Source organism: Malaya genurostris, chromosome 3 (assembly GCF_030247185.1).
Source record: "Malaya genurostris strain Urasoe2022 chromosome 3, Malgen_1.1, whole genome shotgun sequence".
NCBI lineage: Eukaryota > Metazoa > Arthropoda > Insecta > Diptera > Culicidae > Malaya > Malaya genurostris.
This window is the reverse complement of record NC_080572.1, coordinates 76,882,581-76,896,119: the sequence shown is the minus strand read 5'-3', so window position 1 is coordinate 76,896,119 and position 13,539 is coordinate 76,882,581. Positions and strand designations below refer to the sequence as shown.

General features: G+C 37.0%; 1 protein-coding gene across 1 annotated transcript in view; it reads left to right on the top strand.

The window, feature by feature from the left end:
* Nucleotides 1–10,655, top strand: part of LOC131436771 (phospholipase B1, membrane-associated-like) — a 56,038-nt gene extending 45,383 nt beyond the window's left edge. The window contains exons 5-7 of the mRNA XM_058605674.1: nt 9,896–10,013; nt 10,136–10,212; nt 10,293–10,655. Of these exons, the coding sequence (XP_058461657.1) occupies nt 9,896–10,013; nt 10,136–10,212; nt 10,293–10,428 (331 nt within the window). The 3' untranslated portion in view covers nt 10,429–10,655. The remainder of the gene's footprint in view (nt 1–9,895; nt 10,014–10,135; nt 10,213–10,292) is intronic.
* Nucleotides 10,656–13,539: the final 2,884 nt, after the last annotated feature.

The window sequence follows — 13,539 nt, the reverse complement described above, 5'->3', positions numbered from 1 at the left end:
AAAACTGGTTGATAAAATCTTCTAATTAGCACATCTTGTTAGTTGATAACCAAAAAATTCATTTCTGTTCCTGATTCCGGAAATAAAAGTTAAAAAACCCAAAATGGAAATTACTTTACTTCGATTTCGGGAGGGGCCCGGGCCCCTTCGGCCCCCCCTCTAGGTACGTGCCTGGACCAAGAGATGATTTGGATGGTGTCGCCTTTGGTGTTGATTTGGTCGGTCTTTCACTGGCTTCTCGGGATTAAATAAGTTGCTGCAGTTGAATTTATTGTCTTCTTATCCACTAAGCAACGTTGAATGGCATTAAACAGTGCATTAAAGTTAATTTTCCTTGACTTGGACGATTTGTTTGAAGTCGCCATGGCTAACAGAACCAGAGAACCAAAGTTTTTACTTATATGACAGATGTGTTGAAGCTGTCAAGTTTTCCACGTGTTGCATATTACCAGAGATGCCAGGTAATATAATGAGTTTAGCTAGGAAAAAGAAAAGATCGCGCCAATTTTCAAAAGTCTGTAACTTCTGACGAATGTCTGCAAACAATCGAAGTTTCGAAAGTCTGTAGAAAGTCTTTAGTCGCTCAATCAATCACGAAATAGATCGATTTAACCTCATAAATATTCAATCCACTCACCTTTTCGATTGATGCTTTTGTGTTGATTTTCACGCAATTAAAATTTGTTTTAAGCGCAGAAAAAGTACAAGCGTCTGTTTGTTTTGGTATTGGACACAACGTGCTGCTATTACACACACATGACATTTGTCTGAATGACGCTATCTGCTTTCTGTCAAAAGTTACGGTGCGGTGCCGGCAACCGAACACTACCGACAACCGAACAACTTCCCCTACATATAAATCCGTACAGCGGCACTTGGTAGCCGAGTGCAAATTGCACTCGGAGCCTGTAAAAATTTGTACAAATGGAATATTGCGTCATTTGACAAATTAAGTAGTTATGAATTGTATCGTTTGTAGAATTATGCCACCTGTAAAATTCATAATTTTATTCTGTGTAGTATTTCTAAGACATCTGGCATCAAACATATTTTTACCTTTTCTTTTTTTTATGCCGAAGAGGATACAGGGAATTTATGCGGTTTTTATGTAAATATTTGAGGCTTCGCGTGCTTTTTATGCTAATTATATGTAAAAGTTATGTCGTATCAAAGGGAGAGCATAGCGTGATGGATAAGACCATCACCTTTTACGCAGCCTACCTCGGTTCAATTCCCAAACCCCGCAAATATAATCAGAAAGTTTTTTTTTCGACCCAAGAGGTCGAAACTTCTGTAATCAAAATGAGTTATAAAAAATAATGCTGTCGTAATCCCCACATAAAAAGCTTACAGTTTACTCAACAAGGCTGGTAAAATATCTGTTTAGAATATTTGTTCCACAGCTCTAGCCGAAATGTTTCAATAAACCGGATTCGCTTTCCACATGCATGAAGATGAATATAGGTGTTTGGGATGACGCGATGACGCGAATACGAATGACTGGATGACGCGAATACGAATAAAACTGACATGATTTTTCTAGGACGTTGCACAGTGGTCCGAATCCACAATTTAGAGGAACAAAAATATTCTGGGCCTAGCCTTTATACTTGAGAGCTGCGATGTCTTCAGGGCAAACGATAAGGGTCGAAGAAGCCTTCTTTGGATACAGATGGTAGTAGGGTGGCTCTTATCATGGCCCGAAAATTATTTTCCGAAGGTGTTGAGATGGAGGTTTACGTTTAGTGTAAGAGTTGATTTTTACAGCGTAAGAGTTGAATATTTTCAATACTTTTATTTTAAAATTTGACAAACTTTGTGAAAACTACAACACTTATTTGTACGACTTTCGACTACATCCATTTGACAAAAATTGGTTGCTTTTCACAATGTTTGAACATAATTTAAAAAAAAAACTGCTGCCTTTTTCCTGTTATTCATTTTCTTTTTTATATTACAGTAGAAATTCCCCGAAATTTTGGAAAAGTATTCAAGATTTCTATTGCATAATACTACTACATTGATATAGTACATTTGAACTTATGTTATTGAAAATCTATTCAATCATATGTGAGAATGTGCAGTGAGCTCCATTTTATCACATTTGATTATTATTGTCGCTACTGTCGGAACCGAAAGCTGGATATCGGCATAGGGACATTCGGTTCATTCAACCATACATTAATAAGACCTACAAATTTTTTAAGATTCTCTATGGCGATTTGAATTTTGAAAAAGGAATGTACCGTTAGTCGGACTTGGATGAAATACAGTAAAACATTTATGGGACTAGCAATAGTTTACTTGGTTACAAACTCTAATGATCTGCAAACTAGAGAAATTCACTAGCGAATATAATGAGGTAGCTTATGAAAAAAAATTACTCTTGAAATTTACATTTTACACTATTTTTTTTTTTTTTTTTATTTATTTTTTTTTAAATAACTATTTATTGGAATATGAGTTAAAATTAAATTATTAAGATTTAAATTGGGTGTTCAGCCACAAGTGGTGACTTTTCAGCCCTGTTATATATATATATATATATATATATATATATATATATATATATATATATATATATATATATATATATATATATGATTTGGTTATTACCATGAAGACATCATTTGCTTCCGCAATTCTGAGATTTTTGTGTAGGGAAAATTCTAAACCTACTTGTATTGTGTAATGGGGAAAAGAAACTTATATACTAACTTACTAACTAATACAGAGAGCGAATCGATTCAATTGAAGATTGCATCGATTTTTGTCGGAATTTGCTTATAATATTATGTGACATTACATCTAATGGTTCTATATTTGTGAGTCTGTGTAACTCATTTGTACTAAACCAGGGAGGACGCTTCAGAATCATTTTCAGAATTTTATTCTGAATCCTTTGAAGCGTTTTCTTCCTGGTGGAACAACAACTTGACCAAATTGGTACCGCATAAAGCATGGCTGGTCTGAAAATTTGTTTATAAATTAACAATTTGTTTTTTAGACAGAGCTTAGAATTTCTGTTTATAAGAGGATATAAACATTTAATATATTTATTACACTTTGCCTGGATTCCTTCAATGTGATCCTTGAAAGTGAGTTTTTTGTCATACGTTAAACCTAAGTATTTAGCTTGATCAGACCCTGTCAATTCCAAGCCATTCAATTTGAGAATGTGATTATTGTTTGGTTTTAGAAAAGAAGCTCTTGGCTTGTGAGGAAAGATAATTAATTGCGTTTTTGCTTCATTTGGTTTAATTTTCCATTTTGACAGATAATCACTGAAAATATTTAAACTTCTTTGTAGGCGACTGCAGATCACTCTTAGATTTCTACCTGTGGCTAACAGACTTGTGTCGTCACAGAATAGCGATTTCTGACAACCAACGGGTAGATTTGGAAGATCAGAAGTGAAAATATTATACAAGATTGGAGCTACACTCGAGCCCTGCGGAACACCGGCTCGTACGGGTAGCAATTCAGATTTACAATTCTGATAGCTAACCTGAAGAGTACGATCAGTTAAATAATTTTGAATCATTTTTATCAAATAAATAGGAAACTGGAAATCAGACATTTTTGCTATTAAACCTTTGTGCCAAACACTGTCGAATGCTTTTTCTATGTCTAGAAGAGCAACTCCAGTGGATAACCCAGAAGATTTATTTGATTTTATCATGTTCGTTACTCTGACAAGTTGATGAGTAGTTGAATGTTCATGACGAAATCCAAACTGCTCTGGTAAAAAAATTGAATTCTCATTTATATGAGTCATCATTCTTAACAAGATAATTTTTTCAAAAAGTTTACTGATAGAAGAAAGTAAGCTAATTGGGCGATAACTTGATGTTTCTGCTGGGTTTTTATCAGGTTTTAGGATAGGAATAACTTTAGCGTTTTTCCATCTTTTTGGGAAGTAAGCTAATGAAAAACACTTGTTGAAAATTTTAACCAGGAGTCTCAAGGCAACATCGGGAAGATTTTTAATAAGAATATTAAAAATTCCATCATTACCAGGAGCCTTCATGTTTTTGAGTTTCCTAATAATTGATTTAATTTCATCAAAATTCGTCTCAATAATGTCATCGTGTGATAACACTTGGGTTGAAATATGATCATACTTCAGTGAGACTTCATTTTCAATAGGACTCACAACGTTTAAATTAAAATTGTGGACACTCTCGAACTGCTGAGCTAGCTTTTGAGCTTTTTCACCATTTGTAAGAAGTATTTGATTTCCTTCCTTGAGAGCAGGAATTGGTTTCTGAGGTTTCTTAAGAACCTTAGAAAGTTTCCAGAAAGGTTTAGAATATGGTTTAATTTGTTCAACTTCTTTAGCGAAATTTTCATTTCGCAAAAGAGTAAATCTATGTTTAATTTCTTTTTGTAAATCCTTAACTATGTTTTTCATAGCAGGATCACGAGAACGTTGATATTGTCGTCGACGAACATTCTTCAACCGAATGAGCAGTTGAAGATTGTCATCGATGATAGGAGAATTTAATTTAGTTTGAGCTTTGGGAACTGAAAGATTTCTAGCTTCGATAATATAATGATTCAAATTATCAATTGCTGTGTCGATGTCCGCAGAATTTTCTAAAATAGTTTCATGATCCACATGATTTTCAATGTGAGATCTGTAATCCAACCAATTAGCTCTATGATAGTTGAAAATAGAACTAATTGGATTAATTATAGCTTCGTTGGAAAGTCTGAATGTTACAGGAAGATGATCTGAGTCAAAATCAGCATGAGTAATCGGTTCACTACAAATGTGACTTTGATCTGTTAGAACCAGATCAATTGTAGACGGGTTTTTCACGGAAGAGAAACAAGTAGGATTACTGGGATGAAGAACTGTAAAGTAACCAGCTGAGAGTTGATTATGAAGTATTTTACCATTACTGTTATTTTGCCTACAATTCCACTGGACATGCTTAGCATTTAAGTCCCCTATTACGAAAAATTTCGATCGATATCTTGTGAGTTTTTGCAAATCGCCTTTAAAGAAATTTAATTGTTCGCCGGTGCATTGGAATGGCAAATATGCTCCAGCGATGAAATAAATTCCATGAATGGTTTCAACTTCGATTCCCAAGCTTTCAATAACTTTAGTATTGAAAGAAGGTAAAATTCGATGTTTAATTTGCCGTTGGACAAAAATGGCAACTCCACCACCAATTCCAGTAAACCTGTCGAATCGATGAACCACATAATGTGGATTACTTTTCAATTTTACATTTGTAGGTAGACTGCCATTAGAAGAAGATGATTTGGCCGGTCTACCTATTAATAAATTGTTTTCGTTAGAAGAAGAACTGCAAGGCGGTCCTGTGTTTTGATTATTTATATTAGAAGAAATAGGAGATAGATTTCTACCTAATATACCAGCATAACTGACATTAGAAGAAGATGATGACGAGGTCGATCTACCTGTCAATAAATTGTTTTCGTTAGAAGACGAATTGTGTAACCCATTAGGGTAACAATTTTGCACTGGGGGGAGAATCACATGATTTTGTGTACATTCATCACAGTGTGTAATGTTACGCATTGTCATACTCACCACTGTTTCCAATGTTCGTTCACATTTTCCTGTAATTTTTGTTTATTTCTTGTTGTGTGAACGATTTTGTAGGTTTAGATAGGTGTAGAAAATTTTGTAGAATAATTGTAAATAAATAACATAGGGCTTAGTTAGGTTGCAACTCTCCCTTTGCTGAAAAACTACCGATTTATGCTGGGCAAGGGCGATGACAGTTGGAAGAGGGGTTTGTTGACATCGAACGGAAGGAAAGAAAAAGGAGAACCACAGAGAAGATCAGACATCGTTGACGAGAAGTGCGATTGTTTTCCGCGAGAATAGCGAATTCGCGAAGTGCGCGTGTGTGACGGAGAATAATACCCGTCAAAAGTGCCGGTTCGTGGGTTTTTGTGAAAGTGTACGGTGTTGGCTCGCCAAGTGGCTAAGTGTAAAGGAGCCATTGAACCGTCCGTTCTCGCTGTGAAGGATCAGTCGAATGAGCCGAGCTCTCCTTCACAGCTAATAGCCAAGGAGAACGAAGCAGGGTCGAACAGATTCCCCTGGGAAGTTACTGCGGTGACTTCTGGGATCGTTTACGGGGAGTAAACCGATCCGGCGTTATTTCGCCACCGTCGCTAGGGAGGTTCCAACAAAGGAGCCAAGCTCACCTTCCTGGCTAAAAGCAAAGGACAAAAGCTGTCATCGTTCCGATCTACCCCGTCAGGAACTACCAGCAACAGGCACTACGGCGAGGGAGAGTGAAGTAAGGTAAATTTAATAATTCATTTTGTTTATCTTTTGTTTGGGTACGGAATCCGAAATATTTGGTAGTGGTATCTAGGCCGCCCTGTAACCAAGGGTCAGCCGGGCAAATTAGAACCCGAGTAGTTGGGAAAGCCGCTACTTACAATTGGCAGGTGCCTTAGAAGAATTTTCAGGTATATTCTGTAAATTTAAGGTCGTTGATTTGACTTGTTGTCTAAGCGAACGAGCGTTTAAAATTTTTTCCTTGACAGGACATTTCAAATAATTGGATTTATGATTTTCATTGCAATTTGAACATGAAAATTTATCAGTGGTTTCATTCATTGGACAAACGTCTTTCGAATGCGATTTACCACAATTCAAACACCGTATATCCATATGACAATTTTTGGTTCCATGACCGAAGCCTTGGCAACGACGACATTGCGTTAAGTTAGCAATACGATTATGCCGTTTATAATGTTCCCAATGAATTTTAATGTGGGAAATGAAACGTACTTTTTCTAAAGTTTTCAAATTGTTTACATCACTTCGATTGAAGTGTATTAGGTAAAGTTCATGGGAAATTCCAGAGCGTGGTTTAGAAGTACCATTCGCTCTTTTTTTCATAAGTACATTTTACACTAAGTACCCTACATCCGGAACCAGAAGTTTGATCCTAATGAAAATTGGGGTATTCTCATGGCATCTTAAAAATTTTCAGATGAATCTAAGATGGCGACGAAGGTGAAGATGGTGATTATTTTCACATTATTGGTGCGTATCACCCTGTGATTCCGGAACCGGATGTCGGATACAGATGATGTTCAAAAACTTTGTGTGAGACCATAAGGCCTTTTATTTGAATCCAAGTTTGTAAAAATCGGTTCAGCCATCTCCGATAAAAGTGAGGGACAATATTTTCACATTTTTGGGCATATAAAAATTTCGCAATTTCGGAACTAGAAGTCGGATCCAAATAGTATTCAGGAATTTTGTACAAGACCTTTAATTTGAACCTAAGTTTGTGAAAATCGGTCCAGCTATCTCCGAGACAAGCTAGTGCAAAAAACGTTACATACACACAAACATTTTGCGTAGTCGACGAACTGAGTCGAATGGTAGGTGACACTCGGCCCTTCAGGCCTCGGATCAAAAGTCCATTTTCACAGCGATTGCATAACCTTTCTATATGAGAAAGGCAAACAATTCAAGAAAAAGAAAAAAAATCGTCTGCCGCTTCAAATATAACAGTTTTAATATAACAGTATTCCGCCATTTTGGATTTCAGAACGACTTCCTACATCTACTCAACAAACCCATTCCAAAAATTCCCAAATTATAAGGGTTTTCAAGGAATATCAATAAACCGGAAGTCGCCATCTTGGAGTTCAGAATCAACTCAAACATCGTTTTTCGACATCCACTCATCAAACTTGTTAGAAAAATACCCACAATGTAAGGGTTTTCAAAAAATATCAATAAATCGGAAGTCGGCATTTTGGATTTTTGAAACACCTCAAACATCATTTTCTGACATGTACTCATTAAATTAGTTCCAATAACATCCATATTAGTAGGGTTTTCAAGGAATATCAATAAACCAGAATCTACCATTTTTGTAAAACGATTTGTCCTTTGCCTCAAAATAGGCCTCAGTTTCAGCGATTACCTCTTCATTGCTTCTAAATTTTTTACCAGCGAGCATTCTCTTGAGGTCTGAGAACAGGAAAAAGTCACTGGGGGCCAAATCTGGAGAATACGGTGGATGAGGGAGCAATTCGAAGCCCAATTCGTTCAATTTCAGCATGGTTTTCATCAACTTGTGACACGGTGCATTGTCTTGATGAAACAAAACTTTTTTCTTCGTCAAATGAGGCCGTTTTTTTTAAATTTCGTCCTTCAAACGCTCTAATAACGCTATATAATAGTCACTGTTGATGGTTTTTCCCTTTTCAAGGTAGTCGATGAAAATTATACCATGCGAATCCCAAAATACAGACGCCATAACCTTACCGGCCGATTGTTGAGTCTTTCCACGCTTTGGGTTCGGTTCATCGCGTGCAGTCAACTCAGCTGACTGTCGATTGGACTCCGGAGTGAAGTGATGGAGCCATGTTTCGTCCATTGTTATATATCGACGAAAAAAATCGGTTTTATTTCGATATAACAGCTCCAAACACTGCTCAGAATCATCAATTCGTTGTTGTTTTTGATCGATTGTGAGCTCACGCGGCACCCATTTTGCACAAAGCTTTCTCATATCCAAATATTCGTGAATAATATGTCCAACACGTTCCTTTGATATTCTTAGGGTGTCAGCTATCTCGATCAACTTCACTTTACGGTCATTGAAAATCATTTTGTGGATTTTTTCACGTTTTCATCGGTAACAGCCTCTTTTGGACGTCCACTGCGTTCATCGTCTTCGGTGCTCATATGACCAGTACGAAATATTGCAAACCACTTACGAATTGTTGCTTCGCCCGGTGCAGAGTCTGGATAACACTCATCAAGCCATTTTTTGGTATCGGCGGCACTTTTTTTCATCAAAAAGTAGTGTTTCATCAACACACGAAATTCCTTTTTTTCCATTTTTTTCACAATAACAAAGGTAGCTTCACTCAAAATGCAATATCTCACAAACTAATAATCAGACAGCTGTCAAATTTATACACGTATCTTTTGAAGGTTGGTACTAACTGAAAATGGTATGGATTTAATTCTAGTGGCGCCCTCTCATAGAAACGATACGAACTTTTCAGCCGATCTGTTTTTGTAGTAATTTAATTTGTCCTACAAAATGTCGAAAGGCACAAAGCACGAGATAGGAAAAATAAAAATACTAGAGCGAAAAAACTGATTTTCTCTAGAACACCCTAAGTTACTTGATTAAAATAGATTCACTACTAAAACCACTAGATATATCACAATGGTGTCTTCAGCAAAGTAGTTGTTGTTATAAGTTGTTCTTTAATTTTGCCGAAGAAAGTAAACCCACAGACTAGCAGACATGGTACTGTGAGCAAATTATTCTAAAAATAAATTTTCGTAGGACACTAGTTCCACCTATATTGAACTGCGCGAACTATTTGCTTCGGGTGCACCCCTTCTGTTATGTAAAAGTTTTTTTTGCTAGTTGGTTTTTTGGATAGAGCACTATTCCAACTAAAAGAATATTCGAAATGACCGTTAAAATGGTTTAATGAATCCAATTTGAGTATCTTGTCTGTTAGTCTGTGGTAAACCTCTATTCCAACACGTTCAGAAAATAATTTTCAGATCACCCTAATACTGTCTGTATCCATAGAAGGCTTCTTCGACACTGATCATTTGTCCTGAAGACATCGCAGCTCTAAGGTATAAGGCTAGTCCACAAATATTTTTGTCCCCCTAAATTGTGGCACCGGACCACTGTGCACTAGATAATGGTGCTCAGCAACAGATCGATAAAATATTTTAAACCATTTTCGGCGAAAAGGCAGTTTCTATTATGAGTAATCTCAAACATCCATACCGGCTCATCGAATCTATTCCCACAATTATTGTAACTATACACATTTTTAAATGATAAGCTTATGCTAAATTATCACAAGCATCTCTAATTGGGCTCTTTTCTCACAGATGGCGTACCATACAGGAGGAGATGACAAAAGTCGAAGAGGAAGTAGTAAAAATGGCGGAATTTCGTCGATTGGACGAGTTCGCAGTTGTGTATCAACCGTGGTCAACTAAAATTTCTGTAAGTTATGTAGTTTTGGTCGTTTCTATCAACGAGAAACCTTTCATTAGCATTAGCTATTGAGTGAAACATATGTATTTAAAGTATCGTTTTCAATCCTAATAACTAAATTTTCTTTACAGCTTAAAATGAACGGGCGCGATGTGGACTATTCACTTTTGGCGTACGACTGTTTCCATATGAGCCAAAAAGGGAACGCGTAAGTTTTTTTTCCCCTTTGTGGATGCAGCTGCTAAATTTCTATGATTCCTCTTAATCTGTGATTTATGTTGATTGCAGTTATGCTGGCACGGCTCTGTGGAACAATATGCTGCAGGCGGTCGGTAGGAAGAGCACCAACTGGAAACCACTCTTCGAGGATTTCAAATGTCCAACCGGGAAGGCACCCTACCTGTTTACCTATGATAATAGCTAGCAATGTTACAAAACCTGTGCAATTCGTAATTAAGTGTATTTATTTACAAACTTCTTGCAATGTGAGAATCTATAATAGTTAGGATTTTTTTTCCGTGGCATGATTGATTTCAATTAGGTCTTTAAGTAGCCATTGATTCTGTTATTCAACTCTAAACATCGAACAAAACAGGTTGTTTTCGAACGATCGTGGAATAAATCTCCGTGCGGAGAACCAATTGATTTAAATTAATAGTTGTTACAGATTGAGAAATTCTGCGGACTTGGCTCATTGGGCAGATCATTGGTCGTTATCCCTTTCGCCCCATTGAACTCGATTACTGCGGGTTCCTATTCAAGCAGCACCACACTTCGGTCGGGGAAAAGATGCCGGATCGCAGCTGGCAGCGACGCCGTGGAGCGAAAATAAAAGGTAACTCGAAAATGCAGATTGGTTGTCACCGATAATGCATTCGTGTTTACTCAGTTGAGCAACGGACGCGCGTGCTTCGGTCTGCGGCGACGATGTTGGTCTGAAGTTTGGTTTGGGAAGAAGTCGTTAAAAAAAAGTTGGTCGACAGTTTTAATGTAGTCTACTACTATTTAGGATACGTAAGCGCTGTTGTTTTCAGTCGTTTGGACGTCGATTTAAAGAAACAAACAACAATAGAGAAAATATAACGTGCTTCACTAATGGTACCAGTGAGGATACATTGCTCAAGAAAATTGTTGTACGACACGTGATTTCAATATAATTGAACTAGTGTACAAAAAGTGTTAGTATGCTGCGAAAAATAGTTCCCGAAAGGTGCAAGACGGATTCTCACAAGAATATATAAGAATATGGGCGATAAGCAATTAAACTTTACTTTGGAAAAAATTAACATATTTAACATTGATGTTTAAAATTTAGATTAAAAATGTGAACCAGTAACCTTTTTTTAAATTAGGGTTCTAAATTCTGCAAAACATTTAGTCGCGGTTGTAATTACAACCACAACTGAGCTGATTTTTGAGATTACCTTCAATATCTTTCTCGATCCCCACATTTTGCACACTATGCATGTGGAAATATTCTCCAAATATTTTGAACAACCGATAGAACTTTATACATTAGAAATGACATTGTCATAAATACGTCTTACTCTAATGTAGAGAGCGTATTAAGAAGTTCGATAAACTTAAATTTTACTTACTTATCCCGAGCAGTGAGTAGAAACATAAGAATTAATTGTGAAATAAGAAGGTGACAAGTGATTATAAATACACTCTCCTACTCAATGCTTGATCGGAGAAATAGGTATAAAGCGAGAGGACTAGTGTTTGATGGACAGAGAAGATGTTTGGATGTAAGGTATCGGTCGGGTGACGGCCAGGATGTAGACCATGTTCGATGTACGTTGCTACTATGTCTGTTTCGAGTTTTGGAGTGGCTAAAACAAGATCAGAGTGGCGAAATGGTAGCGCGTATGCACGGAATGCATAAGAACGCAGGTTCGAGTCCTGTCTCTGAGCGTATCTTTTTCCAAAAATTTCTGTTTGTTTTTCTTTCACTTGGCTTCTCCAATATATATTTCCGCTCAATCATTACAAAAACTGAACTTAGTCATGGCGGCTTTACGTCAAACTAAAAATTAATAAATCGATAAGAATTAATTGTGAAATAAGTTTTCCATGTACTGAAGAGATAGGGTAATAGAGGTATTTTAAACACTTCATATATTTTGGCCCACCTTACAAGCTTTATGGATTTTATCAACATTTGGTGGATATTTTTACGGATCATGGTCATTTCGCCGAAAGCCATTTCGCTGAAAGCCGTTTCGCCGAAAGGGTTATTTCGCCGAATGACATTTCGCCGAATGGGTCATTTCGCCGAATCCTGAAATCGTCTCGAAATCGTATTTAGAATTGATTTAAACAAACGAAAGATGATAGCGTTAACGCCCGTTTTGTTGACCTACCATTGTACTTCTTGAATAATGATTGATTGTTGTATAAAGTTGATTGTTGAATAAAAATTGATTCATGAACCTCAGAAAATAGTTCCCAAGAAAACTTGTTGACTGTTAGCTAGTAAGCATCAAAGCAATTGCATAGGTGTATCTACCAGGCAAATGTAGGTAGTATATTCCGTTTAATAAGTGAAAATGAAAAAATACCTAATGCGGCTACGCCACATCGTTTTGGTTCTTGTGCTAACCGATCTCGCTACCGCTCGTTCGGACCTAACTAAAGCAAAGAAACCTAGCTGTGAGTAGACTGGGCAAACGAGGTGGTTACAGGTTTGTATGCAAGAGGCCGCCGCTTCCGACGGAGGGTCGGCGGCCGACTCAGCTGGCGTCGGCTCGGCGGCTTTGTGCCGTCGAGCCATCTTTGCTTCGGTTATGTGGCTGCGCCACATCAGTTTTACAGGAGACATAACATGCAGGAGATATGACCCTTACGGCGAAATGACCCTTTCGGCAAAATGACCCTTTCGGCGAAATGACTTTCGGCGAAATGACCTATTCGGCGAAACGACTTTCGGCGAAACGGCATTCGGCGAAATGGCATTCGGCGAAATGGCGTTCGGCGAAACGACTTTTGGCAAAATGGCTTTCGGCGATATGACCCGCTCCCAATGTTTCATCTGTAAGCATTGTACAGGGTGTCCCACGAAAAAATCAAATTAAAAAATGCAATAATAAAACGGCGAGTGGATTATGCCAGAGACATAACCGGATGACGTGAATACGAATAAAATGAATTGATGTTGATGAACCTGAACTCTGGCCCTAGAATTTTTATTTATCTTGTTTGTAAACGACATTTCCTTTCTTTAAAAAAAATAAAAATTCTAATATACGCAGACGATATAAAACTATTTTTAGAAATAGAGAAAAGTGAGGATGCCAAGGTTTATCAAGAAGAAATTCTTTCTTTTTATACATGGTGTAACAAAAGTCTTCTTCAACTAAATGTGAAAAAATGCAGTAGAATAACATTCAGTAAAAAACGAAATACACCTGACTTGATACTTACTCTTGGAAGTCAAACAGTTCAAAAATGCGAAAGAATTAGGGACTTAGGAATAATACTAGATTCTAAAATGACTTTTGTTGACCATTATAATACAATCATAAACAGAGCC